Source organism: Echiichthys vipera (genome assembly GCF_963691815.1).
Source record: "Echiichthys vipera genome assembly, chromosome: 1".
Lineage (NCBI taxonomy): Eukaryota > Metazoa > Chordata > Actinopteri > Perciformes > Trachinidae > Echiichthys > Echiichthys vipera.
The window spans coordinates 5,670,961-5,692,929 of record NC_139826.1 but is presented as its reverse complement, the minus strand read 5'-3'; the positions used below and the strand labels follow the sequence as shown (position 1 = coordinate 5,692,929).

General features: G+C 40.5%; 1 protein-coding gene across 1 annotated transcript in view; it reads left to right on the top strand.

Moving 5' to 3' along the window:
* Positions 1-21,969, top strand: part of adamts17 (ADAM metallopeptidase with thrombospondin type 1 motif, 17) — a 71,947-nt gene that overhangs the window by 7,314 nt on the left and 42,664 nt on the right. Inside the window, exons 3-5 of the mRNA XM_083921543.1 lie at positions 2,872-3,028; positions 16,553-16,725; positions 18,863-18,946. Coding sequence (XP_083777669.1) covers positions 2,872-3,028; positions 16,553-16,725; positions 18,863-18,946 — 414 coding nt within the window. The remainder of the gene's footprint in view (positions 1-2,871; positions 3,029-16,552; positions 16,726-18,862; positions 18,947-21,969) is intronic.

Here is a 21,969-nt window from a genome sequence, read left to right as displayed (position 1 = left end):
ATTACTTCAAATAGCAATTAGGTGCATTATGTGTGCGGCCTCAGTTCTCTGTAAAAGAAAAAAGTAGCTAGTGCCCGTCTGATGTTCTGTGGCTATGCTGTTCTTTCCTGATGCCTTGGAATTTCTGGCTCTATCAGTTCTGCTGGCTCATACACTTCCTCCCTCCAGTTCCAAAAACTTGTCTCCTTGTGCCATGCACAGGTTGTGCAAGACACAGCAACTGCTGACACTGGCGGGGACCTGTGAGATGTTGACATCCATCTTCTTAAGGAGACACTGCCATCTCCCCTAAAGCCTTCTAAAACCACATTCAACAGTCATGCCTGCTCTACTCAGTCTGTAGTTGAATTGCTGCTGCTTGATGGTAAGACATCCATTGTCCGGGTATACTTCATCAGTCAGTTCGAGGGTATGCAGGGTCTCCCAGGAGCATGATGGGCACTTTTGTGCCTCCAACTTCTCTTGTGTCCTACATGAAAATATTACATTTATTAGCAGTGGCTACACAAGACAAGTACAAAGGAATGAGCGGGCGATCATTACAAGATTATGCATCGTTGGGAATTGGTAACACCGTTGGGAAAAGGTTTTTACTCCGTTATGCCAAACAGCTTGGAGTCGTGTAGCACTCTTGCGTTGTGCACACTGTCAGCCTATCCAATGCTGATGTTGGTGAATCTGTGGATGGTAAAGAAAAAGAATACAAGACTTGGTTTAATGACTTTGTTTGGTTTCATTAGGCATGTAATGAGGTTACTATCTAAAATAACAGATCACACACACACACAGACACACACACACACATCATTTGACACACGTATTGCTCGAAAAAACCTCCCAAACAGTGTTGCTTTGCCAATACCTAACAACTACAGTGTTCTATAGTCTGTATCTCGTGAATCAGCGGTCACAGTTCCCCCACATCAAATGTCATATGTAAAAATTAGTCAGCCATTGTTTGACTGTGAACTGTACTAGTAATATCTTGAGTAAAACAAGTTCATAATTTAGATAAAGTTGGCATAACAGTGGGATGTATCCACTAAGTAATATTACCGGGAAATACATGGTCATATTAAGGTTTTAACCTCGGAATTTAAGTTGTACTCAATCAGGTAATATTTTTAGATTCTGGATCACTGAGTCGGTCTAGTCCTCTCAGACCCTCCATCTCACCCTTCTGTTACGGGGAGGTTGAGGCTGGAGATTCCCTCCAGGATAATCAGTTACCTGTGAGGCCGGGTCCAGACATTCTCAGTCAAGCGATCCCCCTTCTAACACCAAATTGTGATGGAAATCTGAAAATAAAGGGTCCAGTGCTCAAATTGCCTTTTGCTTGGTTTAATGAGCTTTTGCAAAAGGGTTAGACATACAGTAAAGATGTGCTCTGAATGACAAAGAACACAGGCATGCAGTTTGTTTTATTAAAGTGTGTCTAAAGGTGTCTGCACCAGTGATAAGGGGACTTTTGCTACCAGTAACCAGGGTTGTTTTCTATAGCACCGTCACAACAGAACATGTAGCGTTGTTCTCACAGAAACAGAAGACAATAAAGGTTGAATACAACATAATTATAGGGATGTAACGATGCATCGTGAGACAATTAAAAATCTATTAAAATGTGTGATTCAAATTAGTTGAGAAGAAAAATGAATCAAATTCGAGCTATCTACTTTTGACTTTGCTTGCTGATGTTCTTTGTCCCTCATCTCAGTACATGGCAGTGCCAAGATGGCAGCGGTCGCAGCAGGACACACCATCCTGGTTAAATCTGCGAAAACGTCTCATTTTCTGGAGTGATCTACAGTAGAGACTGAGTTTTGTCTCTAATTCTGTCACTTGTGCCATTTTGGACAAGGACCATGATTCCATTCCTGGTCTGAAAAACATATTCCATACCCTTCCATTACTCCATGTCGTCACAAGTCTTCTTGTGCTTGTCTTTGATGCACACACTTCCTTCGCGTTTGTAGTGCCTCAGAACCAGAGGGGGGTGGTGCTGATGCACACTCATGACTCTCCATGCGTTGGACACAAATGTCTGTTCCTACCACACATTTTCACAGTGTTTTGCAAATGTTGTGCTAGTATTCGTACATTGCACAGAATAAAAGACGCTTCCCTCAAAGCTGAAAAAAATGACAACTAAATGTGCAACATTTCCAAGGACATTTTAGAGAGCAAACAAATGCCTTGTAATAATTAAGTCAAAAATGATACATTGGGTACTTTGGGTGCCAAACAGGGCACAAATTTGGTACTGTAAAAGTATGGATTTGGAATGGAAAAACTTTAATGAACTGGCTCGCAACAGTATCACCATTGGGTTTAATAACTTCATTCATTCATTCATCTTCAACCGCTTATCCCGGGGTCGCGGGGGGGCTGGAGCCGATCCCAGCCGACATCAGGCGTGAGGCGGGGTACACCCTGGACAGGACGCCAGTCTATCACAGGGCACATAGAGATGAACAGAGACAGACAACCATTCACACCTAAGGGCAATTTTTTTTTTTTAGAATCATCAATTAACCTAACACGTGCATGTCTTTGGACTGTGGGAGGAAACCGGAGTACCCGGAGAAAACCCACGCAGACACGGGGAGAACATGCTCCACACACAGAAAGGCCCAGGCCGGGATGTGAACCTGTAACCTTCTCGCTGTGAGGCGACAGTGCTAACCACTACACGTTTAATAACTTGGTATTCATAAAAAAAAAAAAATATACAGCAAAATAATGTCCACCACTAATGATTTACCTCTGCTGGTTACATTATATATAAATGCACACAATTTTACTTTCTTTACTCTAAAACCAGTCTCCTCAAGGGAATAATCACCCTTTACTCTTCTGTTCTCATCTCAACAGACTGGACTCATCCAGATCGGGGAGGACAGTCTATTTATTCAGCCGATGGGGGAAAATGGCCCCTCACAGTCATTCTTTGGAATAAAACACCGGCTGCTGCGACTCAAGCGCTGGTCCAAGACCAGCTCTGCTCCAGATGCTAACCCCCCTGTTCAAGGTGAGTGACACAGAGAGCTAGACTGGATGGCACAGGATATGGTATTACGTTCACACTAACAGACAGGTTTGCTGATACCATTAAAAAAGATTTGGCCGCACATCTAATTATAAAACAAGGAGGACTTTTAAGAACTGGTCATCCCATCTACTTCACACTTGGCTCGTGTAATGCTGTTGACTCAAGGTTGTTCAGTGTCGTCGGACACGTGACAAAATCAATCTTAATATATTGTGAATGAACAAGGAATCAACGTTATCTGCAGCATCGGGGCGGGGCTTCAGGGACAGCAGACTGAGTCGATCATGTCTCTGTGGTGGTTATGTCAAAGCAAGTATCCAATATGCTAAAATTGACATTAAAAAAATCTCCTACAATGACTAAACCTTAAAGAAACTCTGAGAATTCAGAATACCGACGAGGACCATCCTGATCTCTGAGCTCCATTGTATTTGACTCTTAGATCAGTCTGGTAACGTGTGGCGGAGAAAATTTGGAGAAGTTTGACCAGCGACCGAACCAATCAGTGTTGGTTTTGAGGCAGATTTAAGTGTGACGAAATTAGAATTGACTGTTGAGTGTAAACAACATGGCAGCCTCCACTGATGAGATGAGCAGCTATTGAGCAAGCCACTCACTAACTCTTTTTTTCTCTGTGATCCTTCTGTTGAATATGGACGGGCTCCTGAAATTGGGCCTTTAATCTGTAAGTTCACGTTACACAAACAAAAATATTCTTTACTGATATGTTGCTTACTTTCTGATGTTTTCCTCGACGCTGTTTGTACTCTGTACCTCTCGTTGATCTGATTGGTTGATTTGGCCCATATGTTGGTAATAGACAGATGGTTTATCCAATCAGCAACCAGTATTTTCGCTCCTTCCCAAAAGATCTCCAAACAAGAGTTCCCGGATGGATATGCTGAACAAATGTGAATCAATCCATCTGGAGGAGTCAGGTTAGGAGCATGGTACACTATAACAAATAGAATTGGCTTGTTTTGTTTTCAGGTTGGGCGTAAAAGTATAAGAACAAGACTCTCAAATCAATTATAGTTTAGTTTCGGCTTTGGTTTGATTAATAGGCCTGAGTCGAAAAATGGCTCCTAAGCTACTGCCTCTAGGAATATGAGTATTAATATGAATGGGAGGAGTGGATTCATTTTGGCTAACATATTCTTCATGACATAGCCAGGTTTCAGACAGAATAAATCAATATGATTATCTGAAATTAAGTGAATTTACTGGTACAGCTTTAGATGACAAAGGTGTTTAAAAGTCCACATTTAATTCTCCTATTTTGTTGTACTATTTCAGATGTGGTGTTCATTTTTGTTAGGTATTCCTGTATAATACCTCCTCTCTACCGCTTCCTCTTCACTTTTGATTTAATTAATTTAAATTGTCAGGGGACAGACACCGTTATTGTGGGATAATGGTTGGGTGCTCTAATGGTGCAGTGAAGGGTTTAGGACTGCACCTTTGCTTCCTGGTCTCCACTCTGGGTTGTCATTAAGTAAAAGTTGCATATTTGTAATATATAATAATTAGGGCTGTCAATCAATTAAAATATGTAATTGCAATATTGTCCATAGTTAGCTTGCGATTCATTGCAAATCAGATGCATTTTTTTATCTGTACCTTAATATATATGGGATATTTTTCGTTTCGTTATAAGTTTGTAATGCTCTTATTAACATGGGAGTGGACAATTAATATTATTATATTAATTATATTATTATATTAAATTATTATATTATTATTACTGCAACAATCCAAAACAATGATAAATACTATCCAGAATATTTCTCCAGAATCAACTCAATGGTAATAAATATATAAAATATGCTGAAAGGGAAGGTTGACTTGAATATTTTCGAAGGAAGATTCAATGAGCCTAAAAATGACTCTGTGTGAGGGTTGCCATTTGTTTCTGGTTGGAAGTACTTTAATTTGTAATACTTTTGGAAACCCTGTTGGATTTTTTTTTTTTTCGACGCAATCTCGGTTTTCGTAGTCTGTTATATAGAAGTTTCAAAGATTTCCCACCAGCTTCATTATAACGAATTTATTTAATCTATTTACTTCCTTATTTTCATAATGTTTGATTCGACGTCTTCATTTAAAGTGCGAACATGGTATCTATGTAGTTGCTTTAATTCATCCTCAAAATCCTGTAAGCTTTGCTTTCTAAGCTTCTTATCGTGAGAATTGGTAACTATTATTTTTAATAAAAATAATGACTACTATTAAGGCATCACTTTCCCGTTGTCATTCAGATCAAAGTACAGTATGTTTAAATTTCATTCCGTATCTTTGTTTTGGTTTGTGGTTAATTTTAAATAAAAGTGTAGATCTTGATTTAGTATTGCGGTAAAGTGATATATACTTGCTTGTTGGTCTCAGTGATGGTCATATATGCAACCATCACTGAGACCAACAAGCAAGTATACTCTACCCTCCATGGAGAAGGCATCTAGAAGCTAAGATCAAGTCAGCAAGAAGGTAAAGTCATCTAGCTATCACAGCTACAGAAAGGTGTGATAAAGAAAGAGGTGCTTAGAAAGTACACCAAGCTTTCCGTACAAGAGGCCAGGAGAATAAACAGGATGTTCTACACAGAACCATCCAAGGTATACTCTCAGTAGTGAGGCAGCAGCAGGACAAGAGCAAGACTGAGACTGAGCAATACTGAAAAAGCATATGAGAGAAAGAGGCAACATAAAACACCAATGCTCAGACCACAGCAACCTGCGAGAGCAAGACCCAGTAACCATCAAATTGATAGACATCCAAGAACGAGTGTCTAATATGAAGAGCTGGATAGCACCAGGGCCTGATATGATCCACACCTACAGGCTAAAGAAGCTGCCTGCACTCCATGGACGCATGACAGCACAACTGAACCAGCTGCTGAGAAATGGCACCCACCTAGAGTGGTCAACCCAGGCCGGATAGTCCTGATCATGAAGGGCCTCCAGAAAGGAGCACTTACTTCCAACCCCTGGTCAATAACCTGCCTCTGCACAACATAGACAACATGTGCACAACATGTCAGGAATCATAGCAGATAAGATGATTATGCACATGGCCCAAATACATGAGAGGGGCCAAGAAAGGAATTGGAAAAAACACCAGGGGAGCCAAACAACAGCTTCCGGTTGACAGAGCAGTCACTCGAGACTGTAAAAACATTCAGAAGAACCTGTGCACTCACTGCCTGGATCAACTACAAGAAAGCCTACGACTTGATGCCGCACTCATGGATACTAGAATGCTTTGAACTGTATAACATCAACAGGACACTAAGAGCCTTCATCAAGAAGTCATTGGGGCTGTGGAAGACGAACCTTGAGCGGAATCAAAGCCAGTCACACAAATTAACATCAAGTATGGCATATACCAAGGAGATGCTCTGTCCCCGCTGTTGTTCTGCAATAAATCTCAATCAGATCTTCCTTAATAGTAGCGTGTGCGTGACCATCAGCCACCTCATCTACATGGAAGACATCAAGCAGTATGCCAGGAGTGAGTGTTACATTGACTCACTGATACACATCAAAAGGATCTACAGCAACGACATTGAAATGTCATTTGGACTAGATAAGTGTGGTCTGATGTTATCAAAGAACGGTAAGATGGGCACAACTGATAGGGTGGAACTTCCAGAAGGCAACGTAGCAGATGTTCAGGACAGCTTTAAATACGTTGGAATCCCTCAGGCAAATGGAAAACATGAGGAGGCCACAAGGAAGCTGGCCACAGCCACCCACCTACTTAGAGCAAGGCAGGACCTGAAGAGTCAGCTGAATGGAAAGAACAAGGTCCGAGTCATCAACACATACAGTCATGAGATACCCTGCTAGTATAATAACCTGGCCAAAGGAAGAGATAGAGCACACTGATATCGAGACAAGAAAACTCTTTACAATACATGGAGGGTTTCACCCAAAGTCCAGCACCCTGAGACTATAAGATGCAGAGAACAGAAGTCAGTCATCCACCTTTTAAGGATTAATTGATTAATATCCCTGAACAAAGTGAAGGAAGATACGTGGTTGCCTTCATGAATCAGCTGATCCCACCACTGCTTGGCAAGGAAGACTTCCCCACTGTGCCTGTCTTCAAAAGGGCTCCCCACTCCCCAACCTTTAGCTCCAGCACTAGATCTGCACCCAGACCCATCCTGGTCAAGTTTTTACATTTCCATGACAAAGTGAGGATCTTACGTCTGGCCAGGGAGAGAAGGGAGCTCACCTATATATGCGCTCAAGTCCATATACATATATCCTGTCTCCAGTGCCGGTTTGATGAAGAGACGAGGCAGTCTGACGCTGTCAAAAAGAATCTCCGTGCAGCTGATATTACTCTTTGCTGTATCCTTGTACACAGAGTGATGGTGAAAGGGAAGCCGAAACTGTTCCATTTTCCCGACGAAGCTGAGATCTTTTTCATAGACATCTCCTCTCCATAAACTTGTGAGTAGAGAATCCTGCAAATTGTGGCACCGGTTGGTGACAGTTGTTAAACTATTGAATATTGGATTTTGCTGAATTAAGGAAATCACCCTCTTTCCTTGTTGTCTACGCTTTACTTTATGTATTTATACATTTTTTTGAATATCTGAGTCAATGCATATTTTTGGATGTATGATTTAATTTGACTCGGAATAAGCAGGGCCCTACCTTCATACTATTTGTATCTTTTTAGCAGTCTGAGCCTGTGGTTACTTCTCTTTTTTAGTTTACCTGCTACTCGTTTTCTTATTTTTATTGATATTTTTTATGTTTTTAATTGTGTCTGTCTATGTGGTGTTTTGTCTGTCTGTCCTGCTTGTTGCTCTCGCTCACCACCCTCATCTCTCTTTGTCCCAATTAATTTTCCTAAGTTTTTGATAAGCTATAATTGAGTGAGCCTTGTTTCAAAATTTGGTCTTCTTAAAGCCTGGGTCACTCTTTACGAGCCCAAAATTATTACCATTACTGAAACCTGCTACACAGTAAAATAACATTGACAGTTTTTTTTTGTATGTCAATTTTCAATATCTTTTCAGTAACATTATTCTTCATGATAACAAACACATTTAACCATTGGCAAAATTTATAGGCCTCCCTCTGTTCTGTCTGACTCCACAAAATGTATTCTTCTCTTAAGAGGCATAATTAAGTTATTATCTTGGGTGACTTTAATAGTAACTGGCTCAATTGTTCGTCCTCCAACGATCAAAATTTATTTGATAGTGTTAACCTCACTCAGTTTATTAATGAACCTACTAGAGTGGACTATCGGTCCTCCTCTTTGTTGAATTAGATTCTTGTAACTAATCCTGAAAGAATAATTCAATCTGGAGTTCTGTCAGTTTGTCCAAGCGATCAGTTAAGATTCCTAGTTCTCTAACGTGTCTAGACTGAGACAACCTGAGAATATGTAGATTATTTTATTTATGAGTCTGTTGCAATTTACTGGGATAGATTTCAGTTAAAGCCTTTTGTGTATGATGCACGGAACTTTTTTTATTCTGAAGACAATGTAATTCGATAATCACGCTCCTATGAAAATAATCAGAGCTAAAGGAAGACATTTACCTGGGATCAGCTCACAACCAGTCTTTTTAGACAAAGCCTGGGCTAAATATCACTCATCTAAAGATCCTGCTGACGGGGAAGCCTACAGATATCTGAGGAATGTATGTAAGACCCAAACAAGGAATGTCCAAATCCAATTACTATAAAGATAGCTTTTATAGAGATTTTCATAACACTAGGCAGTTTTGGAATCAACTGAACCGTATTCTCAATAAAACTTACAATGCTTTTAATCAACATTTCTCATCTATCAGTGGCTCCCAACATACTACTTCCTATAGTATGGCTGGTCCCCCTAACCTTAGTACCTCTAATGCTTCTTTCCTTTTTAAAAGAACTTGCCTGTTGATGTTCTTTATACTATTTGAAAATTAAGTCCAGATGTTTTTGAAGCTAAATTGTTCCTAAATATGTTTTACTTGCTGCTCATTAAATGTATTATTAATGTATCCCATTGCAGATTTGTCTCTGTCTTCTTGTTCAATGCCGTCTATATGGAAATGTGCCAGATTTACCCCTCTGTTCAAAGGTGGAGATGCATTAGATAGGAATAATTATTGAGCAATTTGTATTATTGCAAAAATCGTTGAGAAACATATTTTAAATCAATTTTTTCAGTATATAAATCTGTTCAATATTTTATCCTACTCTAATCTGGTTTTAGACCTAACTTGTTCACCACCATGACTCTTCCAAAATCCACTAAAGATGTGTTCTGTCCTTTGATAAAGGCCAAATCACAGGTGCAATTTTTATAGATCTTTCCAAGGCATTTGATATGGTTGGTCACTTTATACTTCTTGATAAGCTCTATTCTTTTGACTTTAAATGCTCTCCTTTGGTTTAATGCTTGTCTTTATAATAGATGCCAGTGTGTTGCCTTTCAGGGTTCGCATTCTGTTTGTAATTGTTGAAAAGGGCATTCTGCAAGGCTCCATCTTGGGACCTCTTCTTTTTTCTATTTTCATTAACGACTTACCTCATATATGCTGAAATTGTTTTTCTTCAACCTTTGCTGGTGACACTGTAATTTACACTTCCGACTGATATATTACAAATCCAGAATTCTTAACAGCTCAATTTCAACTTGGTTCAAAACTGGTTTTGTAACATCAAGCTTGTATTAAATAATTAGAAGTCATGAAGCATGGTGTTTGGTATTCAACAAACTCGTTCATAACTTTTAAATTTGTAAATTCATTTTGATGATGGGTATATTCTTGAGAAAGTTGATTCTATTGAGTTTAAATTGGTTCATTAATCCAGCACACAAAAACTGGACCTTGATTGACAGCTCTCAGGGAGTCTGAAGTTGCCAGGTTGGGGTTTTATGTATTGAATACTGTTGGCAAGACAAGAGACAGTGGCCACATCGGACAAGAGGTCAACGGTAATGTTGTCCATAGAACATTTTTAATATTCACTATTCATTTCAAGTAGTACTTGATAGCTACATTTCGTTAGCTACCTATAAAACATATCAACCTTTTTTGCTGACTCAGTTTTTAATAGCCGTCTAGCTAGCTAGCTACATTTCATTAGTATCATAGAGTACCTATAACGCCTATCAACCTTTATTGCAGACTCAGTTTTTAACAGTAGGCTACCTGCATTATTTGCTTATTCCATCTTAATATAATTAAGAAAAATATAAGATTATAATGTATGTTTAATTTTATGTAAACTATATTGTTCCCCTATTTATATGCCACTGCTGTACCCCTAAACCCCCAGCAGGTTTTAATAAAGGTCAGAGGTCGGAGAAAAATGGCAGAACAAAACAGGGTAAACTATTTTCAATTTTTCAAGACCATTAAAAGCTCTTCTTTCTGTAGCGCTGTTCATTTAAATTTGATTTTATTTATTCTTCCTGTTTCCCTAGAACGAAATATGTGAGGCAACGCAGATTTTGTTGGCCATCCTGAGTGCAGCGAGGAGCAGTGGTATGGATCATATTTATGTGCTTTCTACTAGTTACTGGATGGCATGTGTGCAGCTTGGTTACATTATACAGTGTTCTCTTGTGTATCAAATTAAAACTGGAGAACTAATGATTTGTCTATGATTCTATGGTGATAAGCCGTGTTTCCATTTTGGTAAAAAAAGTGGCCGCTGTGAAAGTTTCAGGGCACGCCCTCTCAAATGTCCTCTCACTCGTCGTGTCTCCATTATAAAAAAAGGACCCCAGAGGGATTTACCAGACTCTGGAGGTCACTCTGAATGGGTTTCGATTGTCATGTTATTATTGATACACAAGAATGGCGCTCTGATACTTCTTTCTCCAAGTAAGAAAAACGGAATAGTTGCAGTTTGAATAATCTAGTTTACATTCAGACAGTTTTGTGAACACTTTAGGATCTGACCATTATTAAAATGTATGTCGTTCAAGAAAGACGATGAAAACAAAGAGTTTGTTATCATTTTGACATTTAAGGTGGCTCTTTTACGTCAAATCATGCACTAAAAAACATGAAAGAAAATATTCCACCTTAAAAGTTCCGGTAGCTTTCAAAAAGTGTGAGTTAGTTGAGACTGGCGCCAGTGCAAAGGACGTTATATATGTGTGTGTGTGTGTGTGTGTTTTTGGCCTTTTGTGCCTTTATTTTGGCAGGACAGTTGGATGTTGTCAGAAAAATGGGAGAGAGAGAGAGAGAAAAGGGGTACTCAATGCCACAAAATTTCTTGTGTTGTTGTGGCGTTGAGTACTACCTACGTCACATCCCGCCAAGAGCTCTATCCAATCAGCAACCAGGCTTTTTTCAGAGGCGAAAAATCGTCCCTGCTTCAAACAAACCAAATTTCTAAGCCATCAAACATATTCCTATCTCTGCGATGGGCAGCTTGGCAAAGACTTGATAACAGCAGGAACAGCAGCAGGAGACATTGTTGACTGAGGTATTGAAATGTATATATAGATGTTCCTAAATCTATTTGTACACCTTACTGCCACCATTCTACAGTGATGCCGGCAGAAAAAGGAGGGTTGTGGGGGCTGCAGTTGATAAATGGAAACACTAAGTGGCAGCAGAGTGCTTGACCCCTTACTGAATGGATGTACATGTACAGTCATTGTACACATCAGTAAAACTAAAACCATGGTCCCAGTTTTCCCCCCTTTGCACTGCTGCAGCATTACCACTGCAGCAGTGCGTTCAAATGAATGTAGTAATGTCTCTACCTCTTTCCCTTTCTTGTATTTAAAGCACAAAATGTTTCCCTCCTTTGTCAATATCAACAGTAAGATGCCGAAGAAGACAGCTTACTGGACCTTATTCCTGCATCGTAGCCTGTCAGTACTCCAGGCCCATCAAGGCTGACCAAAAAAAGAACATCATAGAGTATGTCACCAGTATTTATGTATTGAAATCACCAATTTCTTCAGCTGGGGCCAATTGTGTAATAATTTATATGGTCATTTTGTTCTACATATTAGGGCCATAGCATTACACTCATTGATCAGGCTCTTCCACCTCCTGCAGCAGTTGCGAGAGGGATTAGCCCAGTACAGGTTGGATCAGCTGCTGGTGCAATGGCCACAGATGTGCAAGCAGTTAATAATTTCCAAACAATTCAACTAGCCTTTACCACACCTGTGAGTGACATGTGTTTGATTATTATTTATTTATTTATTTTTTAGGTGGGTGAAGATTTCCTGATCCCACACACTGTCGCAGTACAGCCCAGAGGGGTCAGTCAGATGGCAGTGTGAGTTGCAGATATTTCATCTTCTGCAGGATTACCTACACAGACTGAATGACAGAGGTAACACCTTTTTTAATTTCACATGTACATGTGCGTCTGTCAAACTCATTTTGCACAATGTAGAGACCACATCCATCAAACCTACAAATTATTAGTAGTTTGGTTACCCTGCCATTTCCATGTCGTTTATATTGACTAAACTTTGTATTTGTGTTTTGGAGAAGAAGAGCATCACAAGAAGTCAGAGGAGGAGCCATGCAACAACATCAAGCCTCCGACTGCTAAGGCCCGTCAGTGGGTCTCTGGACAGGACTACATCCCCCTGGGGGAGACTGAGAAGGACAACTTCAAACTGACTGTACACTTTGATCATGACTGTGACCTGAATTGAACATGAAGTGTGTTACCCAATAATGAATGCATGAGCAACTGACCTCCATTTTTGTTATCTTGGAAATGGTTTAATCTTGGTTTAATTTTAAACCTATATCTTTCTTGTTCTTTTCTTTGTTTTAAAAATGTAAATACTTATTAATCAAAAAAATTGTTTCTGTGATTCAAAAAAGACAACAAATACTTGACAGTGGCCCTTTTATTATCTCTGATATAGCCATTTGGTATAAAATAAACTGCTATACAAAGCAGAGAGAACATGTAGTGTAACGTTTAGCAGAGTGAGGTCAAATTAAAAAGAATGTTTAAAGCAGAAGTAAGTGATATATTTTTGTTAAAGGTGAAGTATGTGGTTAGCTAAGGCCCTGTCAGTGACTGCAGTTAGCAGTCCCTTCCCTCGTCCCTATGTCACCACATAAACGCACAGCGGTATTCGAGCAGCGAGTCATCTAGCGTCTGCACATTTGTGGTGACGATGGAGGGGACCGTTAACTGCAGTCACTGACAGGAAGTTAGCTAAAATAATCCAAAAGCATACTTCTGCTTTAACCTAGGTGTGCACGGCAAAGGAGTTACTGGTTTCTTGCGTGATCTTCAGTATCTCCATCATTTCCCTCAATGAGCAACTGAAGCTCTGCTTGCTGCTCTGTATTTAGGGGTTTACAAATTGGTTGGGACTACTACCACCCCATCTACATCTTCTACATTGTCAGCTGCAACATCCCAGTCAACCTCCGGCTCTTGGATGTTCTAAAACAAGGGCTTTCAATAAAAGTAGTAGAAGTCAACCAGTAGGGCAGTTCAATGAATTTCCATGATCAGGTGTTCAGATTGGTGTTTAGTACAGGTCTGCCTTAGTTTAGAAGTTACGATTATAAAGTATTTTTGGCATTTTTGTACATTTGTGTAATACTGCCTAGAGCAGCAGTAGGACAAAATACTACATTAACCATGGATTTACAATTTAGGCTACTACATCGCCTGCTTAGTGTACAAAGTTGTCACAAATAGTATCTAAAAATTCTCTGGCTGGTTGATTGGGTGAAGCATCATTCCTTTGTTCTACAACTGCCTGGGACTTTGATTCCTTTCTGTTCTCAGGGGGTTTGCCTTACATTTGGTATATGTCAGTTGGACTGGGAAAAGATCTTCGGTAAGGGACGATAGTAATTTATTGTATTGACAGGTGAGCTTTAAATACATACCATATAAAACTGATATGGAATTGTGTATTTTTGTCATTTTATTAACTGTGCTTTTTCAATGATTTTCCAAAATAGAATAAAATTGGCTATTATTATGCTGGGTGATCAATGTTAATTTCAGTGCCCTAGACATTTTTAAGCAATCTAATCATGATGATATTTACCAATCATCAATCATTTTTAGATAGAAAATGCGTCACATTTGCAGCCAGGCAAAGGCTGCAATTTGACGTCCTGTATATGTGAAACAGAAGCAGAATGTTCCTCTTTTTCCAAAAGATGGCTTTCTGGGATAGGCGTAAACGTGACGTGTGATGTGAAGCACAAAGTTCGGCGTACACAGTGATGATCTTAGAATGTACAACTTTCGACGGTCGATATTTTGCTGTCGCGGTTGACGTAATGACCAGGTATGACTTTCTGTCTCTCGTTCCTGTGATCAGCTGTTTCCTGCTTTAAAAACTCCCAGCTGTGGGTCACACACCAGTTCACGTCATCGACACCGCCGCCTATGTCACGCATGTGCCGCCAAGCCGCATCAAGCTATCTATGTATCTGTACTTGTTTATGCTTGACATGTATTGCTGTTTTTGTTTGTATGTAGTTTTATCATTTTGTTTTGTGTCTACGGGACCCCCTCGACCCTGCATCTCAAGGGGCTATCCTTACAATAAATTCCAAAGTGAATATCTCAGGCAGCAGAAACCGGTGATGAGGAGGGAGGGGGAGAGGAGGAACCATCCTGGAAGGAAAAGCCCCTGTCCTGCATGGCATGTATCACCAATGGATCGAAGAACTGGTTGCTATCGAGAAAAAAATACCAGTGACACCAGTGAAACTATACAAGGACACAGAGTCCCACGAAAAGGCTGCTTTGACGTAAAACAAGTTCACAAGAAGGATGGAGAAGAGGATTATGCAAAAGCTCTCAATGAGGACTCGGTTAAACACTGCAGCTGGAGTTGCTCGTCAGTTCAGTGCTGAACAGGGCAACGATCTGTCTCTGCACACAGTGTCTCGTCGTTTAAGACTTTTTGGACTGAAAGCCCACTCTGCAGTGACCAAATCGCTCATCCACAGAAAGAATAAAGAGGCTAGACTTGGGGAGCATGTTGTGTGGACGGAGAGAGAACTTCAGTTTATTTTTGTCTGATGCGAAACCTTATGTTCGGCGTAGGACTGGGGAAAATCCTCAGCAACAAAGTAATGTGTAAGAAACCCGCTACGGTTATTGAACTGTGTAAGATACTGAAGAAGAACGGACCCAGATCAAAGCAGAGCAGTTTGAGAAACTAGTGATGTCCTGTGGGTGCAGATGTGCTGAAGTCATTCAAAGCTGTGGCCTCTACACTTCCTGTTCATTTTTGAATCCTAGAGAAGAAAACATGGTTGAAATCTTCTCTTCTGACACAATGGTTACTGTTCTCTCATTTTGATCACTGCTTTTTCACTAAATAAAGGTTTTTGTTGAAGTGTCTTGGTTATTTATAAAAACATGCTACTACAGCAGTGGTATACACACAGCTAATATTCTATCAAATTCTGAACAATAAAAAAAAAAATATTTTAGAATAAATTAAGTTTTAATACTTTATCTAATTTTGATCACTAGTTTCAGTGAAATATTAAGCGATACATTTTTTCTTGAGAAATAATCTGCTAAACAGGTGAACAGCACACACGTGAGAATAGACTTATAAGATATTTTATACATAAAACAGAAACTGAAAAGTATGTCAGATAGTCAAGTTTTTAATGATGATAAAAAGTTTATTTATGCATATTGTTCTTCTTCCGTGGTGAGTTATCACAGAGTTTTAAGTCTATTACTGCCACCTACCCATGGATGTATTCTCTTCCCCATAATGCATAACTGCAAGGCATTGTGGGTGATATCCACCCCTGGAGTGACCATCGTTGTTCCCTCGATCAATCAGCCCTCCTATGGTCAATCTCTCCCTGTTACCTTCAGTTTTTCAGACTATTAGAACGACACTTAAGATGGCTGCGGGGATTCCCCAGAGGGCAAGTGAACAAGGGCAAATGAACCACGGCAAGTGAAGCAGGGCAAGTTGAACCACTATAAGAACACAGCTTTTGTCTTGTTGATCAAATCAACGCCTTCTCTTGAACCAACTGAAAGTTGAAGTTAATCACAGAAATGAACAAATCATCTGTGTAGTGCCAGTGGTACATACAATATTTTGATTTAATCTTTATTTAACCAGGCAGTCTTATTGAGATAAGGGTGACTTTTCCACGGTAGAGCTGAGGACAGAAACATCACAATAATACAACAACAAGAAATTACAAACAGAAGGATTTCCTGCATTGAAAACTAGTATGTGTTTTATATAGTGAAACTTGAAAAGCATCGAAGGCAGACTGAAGACATAGTACTGTATATATCACAAAAGAAAATTCCTCCTGATTCATTCAGCACACCAGAAGGCGGCTCTGTAAATCTGCCTTGGTTAAAGAAAATTGTCTGTGATCTTACGAACACGCAAGTTACAAATTTGCACACCAGTGTGTGAAAAAGCAATACTCACAGCAATGAGTGTCCCTGTGCACTTTAACCCCCTGGCGCAGTGTTTCTAACCTTGGTCTTCCTGTCTATGTCTGCCTGTTTGTGGTAGGGAAGAAGAAGGAGGAGATGTCAAAAGTGGGTAAGAAAGGTCGCAGGAAGAGAAATGGCAATCGCCTGCATGAAGCATACACTGTGGAGACAGTGGTGGTGGCAGACTCTGACATGGTGCAGTACCACGGTGGTGAGGCAGCACAGAGGTTCTTGCTGACAGTTATGAACATGGTAAGAATCCTAGAAACAAATACAGTCTCTCTTTATACCTTGGTTTTCACTTTATTCTTGCCTCCTCTTATGAATTGTGTGAAGCTTCAAGTAACAATGTGCTGATAAACATTCATGAATCCAAGAAACATTTAAAATGTTTAAGGCATTTGCAGTGGAGTGCAGTAGATTACAAAAGTTGTTGCTGGTGTGCTTTCTAAATGGAATTGGACATGTAAACGTAAACAAAAAGCTATATATACTATATATATATATATATATATATGTACACACACACACACCTGCATATATACAGTCAAGATCAAAATAAGATACATTTTAAATACTTAATTTATAGTATAGTACAGAATTTGATAGAATATCCGCTGTGGCTATATCACTGCTGTACTAGCATGTTTTTTTAAATAACCAAGGCACTTCAACAATAACCTTTATTTTATGATTAAAAATAGAGAACAGTATCCACTGTGTCAGAAGAGAAGATTTCAACAATTTCTTCTTATATAGGACTAAAAAAATGAACAGGAAGTGTAGAGGCCACAGCTTTGAATGACTTCACATCTGCTCCCACAGGACATCACTAGTTTCTCACACTGCTAACTCACCTGTCTCACCTGTTTAACAGTGTGACAGGGGACATTGTCTTGCAAGAAAATTGCAGCTGATTGGAGAAAATTGTAGTGTGTTTCATGTTGCTGAAGGAGGTTCACATAAACATTTGCATTCACCCTGCCAAGAGGCCCAACTCCTGCTGCAAAAAACATCCCCAAACCATGACACTTCCTCCTCCAGATTTAACTGACTTCTTTACACACTTTGGGTTCAGTCTTTCCCCAGTCCTACGCCCAACATAATGTTTCCATCAGACCCAAATAAACTGAACATCCTCTCATCACTGAAGTCACTCTGGACCAGTTCTCCTCTGTCCACACAACATGCTCCACAGCAAAGGCAAGTCTAGCCTTTTTATTCTTTCTGCTGATGAGAGGTTTGGTCACTGCAGAGTGGGCTTTCACTCCAAAATCTCTGGAACTGGAGACCAACTCCAGCTGCAGTGTTGAACTGATTCCCCATTGAGAGTCTTCACATAATCCTGTCCTCTCGTGCACTTGTTTTACGTGGACGACCGGCCTTTTTGAGGGACTTCAATGAATCTGTGTCCTTGTAAATCAAAGGTCTGTAGGATAACTACTGTGACCTGAGAGCTCCATTACCAGCTGAATCAACTTCAGTATAGAAAATAAACCCTTTACTCCAATGGAGGACTTGATCTAGACTGTTGACATCAAAAGTTTTTTGCTACTTTGTGCATTATATATGCTCAATTTATACAGTATTTCCATTTCATCAGCTTTGAATAAAATGCTAGATTTTTGGTCATTTTTAAATTTAGCAGAAAGGCCCCTGTGATGTTAGATAAATATAACATGTTCTTTTACCAAGGGTGTATGTAATTATTCTGTTTAAACAGGTGATATGAAAAACTTTCTACATGATTTCATGCATGTAGAAGGGTAAAAAAACCCTGGCCCATTTAACCTGGTCTATGAAAAATATAAATTGACGGATAGCGTTTTTTGAACTATACAATATTCGCTACAATATTTTGAAAAGGTATCAAACTAATCTGAAGCTTTGACAAACATTAAACACCAAACTTTCTAAAAAAAAAGAAATATGTCTTACACTTTGAAACATGGGCACAGTAAAGTCCTCACAGTAGCTGCTGATACTTTAGTTAATGAAAAGTTTTTCAACTACATAAGTTACTTTTTAAGATGTGTAAATTCAGCTCAAATTATGTTGATATGGTAGAGGATAACTGGTCTACTGTAACTTGTGTGTCGTAAGGATAACACATAGATCGCCGCAGTGTAATGACTATAGGCTACTATTACTTTAAGTGCTTTCACATTTACTAGGTGACTTTTTTTTTACCAAAAATAAATACTTGACTAATCTTTCACATTTTCTATTGTTTTCAAATACTTTCCATCAGTTTTCACAATGATTAATTCATGGATGTTAAATAGACAATAAACGTTTGCTTGATAAGTGTCTGCTCATTTGTCTATCCTTTACACCTTTTCTTCCCTGCTGGTGAAATATGTAATAATGTTGCTCTGTTCTCTTGCAGGTCTATAACATGTTCCACCACCAGAGTCTGGGAATCCGGATCAACATTCGTGTTACCAAGCTGGTGTTGCTCAACAGCCGCCCAGTAAGCCGGATTTTTCTCCCTTTTTTGGTCTCTCCTAAACTCTCTGTAGACCATAATAACCTGACTGTCAGATTAGACATGCTGGCCCCATGGTGTCTGTCTGTCTGTCTGTCTGTCATGCAGGCATGAGGTTAGCTGACAGGAAAGCAGGCTTGGAGCTAGCAGATCTGAGGCTAGCTGACTGCGAAGCAGGCTGGGAGCTAACAGACAGAGTTGCTGATTGATGGCTAGCAGGCTGGAGGCTAGCTGACGGGGAAGCAGGCTGGGAGCTAAGAGGACTGGCTCTGGAGCAGCACGCCATGGTGGCAACATGGCCCAAAAAAAGACTGGGCCTCTGTACACGAGGCCTGGAGGCCTTACTAAGGTGTTGTGGTCCTCCCAGGGCCAGAAGGGTTCCCAGGAATGGGTTTGGGGCTGGAGCAGGCTCAACAATTGCAAGCTGCAAACTCAGAAAGCCAACCCTCATGGTCTGAAAAGTTGACTGGGTTCAATTTTGGTCAGATTGTACTGTCAGGGTTTCATGAAAATGGCAAGCTAGAACCCAATAGCACAACAGGAAAAAAAACATTCAAGTGCAAGAACAGAGTTTAATGATAAGTGCAGGGTCAAACCAGGTAACCGGGGCAAAAAAATCCAATAATGACAGGCAAAAGGGAAAGTCCAAAAATCCAAAGGGCAGGTCAAAAACTGGAACAGAAATAAACAGAACACTGGAGAACTAGGTCAGGACACTAAACACTCTGGCGAGGAGCCGAAGAAAAGGACCAGTATACAGTCACAGAGGAGTTGATCAGTTGATGAGGAGAAGGTGGGACTAATTAGTCGATGAGCAGGTGACTATAGGTAATAGGACATAGACAAAAAAAAACTTACCGGCACTTTGTCTTCATGATGAAGTGAAAATAAAGTTGATAAATGACATAGTTTGAAAATAAAATTAAGCCATTAAATGTTGCATACACACAACACAGAAGAGCATATTAAATGAAGAGTTAACAAGGCAGCCCTATCTCTTTTCTCTCCGTTATGTGATGGATCAGTGTAGCCAGGCATAGCTTTATCAAGCGTTAGCTTTACAATAGCTTTATCATGGGTGGAGAGGAAACAGATGGATGGCATTACTGTCTGTTACGTTATTTAAAAATGAACCTGTAATTGTTTGTTTGTACAGTGAAAACACACGATAAGCGGTGAAGTGCCACTCCCTGCACTAATCACATTATTCCTGCTGCAGGGAGATGTGTTCATGTGTTTCATGGCAGGAAAAAACATAGATTGACTTAACACAAGTCACAGGACTCTTATTGGCTATGGTGGCCGCATTTGCTGCTGCTTTCCATAGACACTGCACGGCAGCTTGCTGTACTTTCGACTGCTCTTTAAGGTCACCAATAACTGCAATAACCCTCCACTCCCATCCGTTCCAACAGAAGGAGGATTTACCAATACATAGGGAAGGATTGTACCATATAACTTGGGGTTGTGTTCAGGAAGGGGTCAAAATTAAGAATCTTTGCAGTCTTCAAAACCCCTTAAGGTATGGCAGCACATGATGATACTGAGCACTTGGGGAAAAGAGAGATAGGCAGCCAAGAGAAGAGCAGGGTTGGAATATTTTCTCTAACCTCCTTGACCCCCCCAGTCCTCCTCCTCCATCCTTCCTTCTACCAAGCCACTTTGTCAACTACTTCATAAAAAAGGTAGATGACAAACGATCTTCATTCTCCACCCCACCTCCTGATCTCAAGCTTTCACCAACCTCAACTTCACCCCCTTCGCTATCTTCTTTCACCCCCCTATCTCCTGATCAAGTTCTTACTCTTATAACCTCTGCCCACCCAACCCCTTGCCCCCTTGACCCCATCCCCTCTTACCCTCTCCAATCTGTTGCACCTGACCTTCTTCCTTTTCTCACTCATTTTATTAACACATATTTATCCACTGGCTGCTGAGTGAACCCCCTCCTCATAAAACCTACCCTTGACCCGTCTGAAGTAAATACCTACGGATCTGTCTGTCTTCTTCCATTTCTCTCCAAAACACTGGAGCGTACTGTCTTTAACCAACTCTCTCCCTGTCTTCACCTGAACAACCTCTTTGATCCTCACCAGTCTGCTTTTAAGGCTGGCCACTCAACCGAAGCTGCCCTTCTTGCTGTAACCCGAGTAACTTCACATGGCTAGGGCAGCCTCTCTTTCCTCTGCACTCATCCTTTTGGACCTTTCTGCAGTATTTGACACAGTTAACCACCAGATCCTTGTTTCCACCCTTCAGCAATTAGGTATCTCAGGCTCTGCGCTCTCCCTGTTTACATCCTACCTAAAAAAAACGCACATACCAGGTACCTTGGAGAGGCTCTGTGTCGGAACCCTGTCATCTTACTACTGGGATCCCTCAAGGTTCAGTCCTGGGGCCTCTCCTCTTCTCTCTGTACACCAACTCCATTGGTTCTGTTATTCTCTCACATGGCTTGTCCTATCACAGCTATGCTGATGAAACCGAACTTACTCTCTCTTTTCCTCAGTCCAACACACTCGCAGCAGAACGGATCTCTGCCTGTCTGACTGACATTTCTCAATGGACGTCCACACAACACCTGAAACTCAACCTATACAAGACAGAGTTGCTTCCTGGAAAAGGCTCTCCAACCCAAGACCTTACTATGACCCTTGACAACTCTGTGGTAGTCCCCACCAAGACTCCAAGGAACCTGGGTGTGACAAACAACCCTCCCTTACCTCCAACATTGCTGCAACAACCCAATAGTGCACATACATATGTTGCACAACATCAGGAGGATACGTGCTCTTCTGACCCAGAAGGTAGCGCAGGTTCTGGTCCAGGCTCTTGTCATCTCACGCTTTGACTACTGTAATTCCCTCCTGGCTGGTCTGACTGAACCTCCTCCGACCTCTGCAGCTCATCCAGAATGCAGCGGCTTGACTGGTCTTCAATCTACCTAAGTTCTCTCACACTACACCGCTCCACTGCTCCCTTCTCTGGCTTCCTGTTGCTGCTCACAT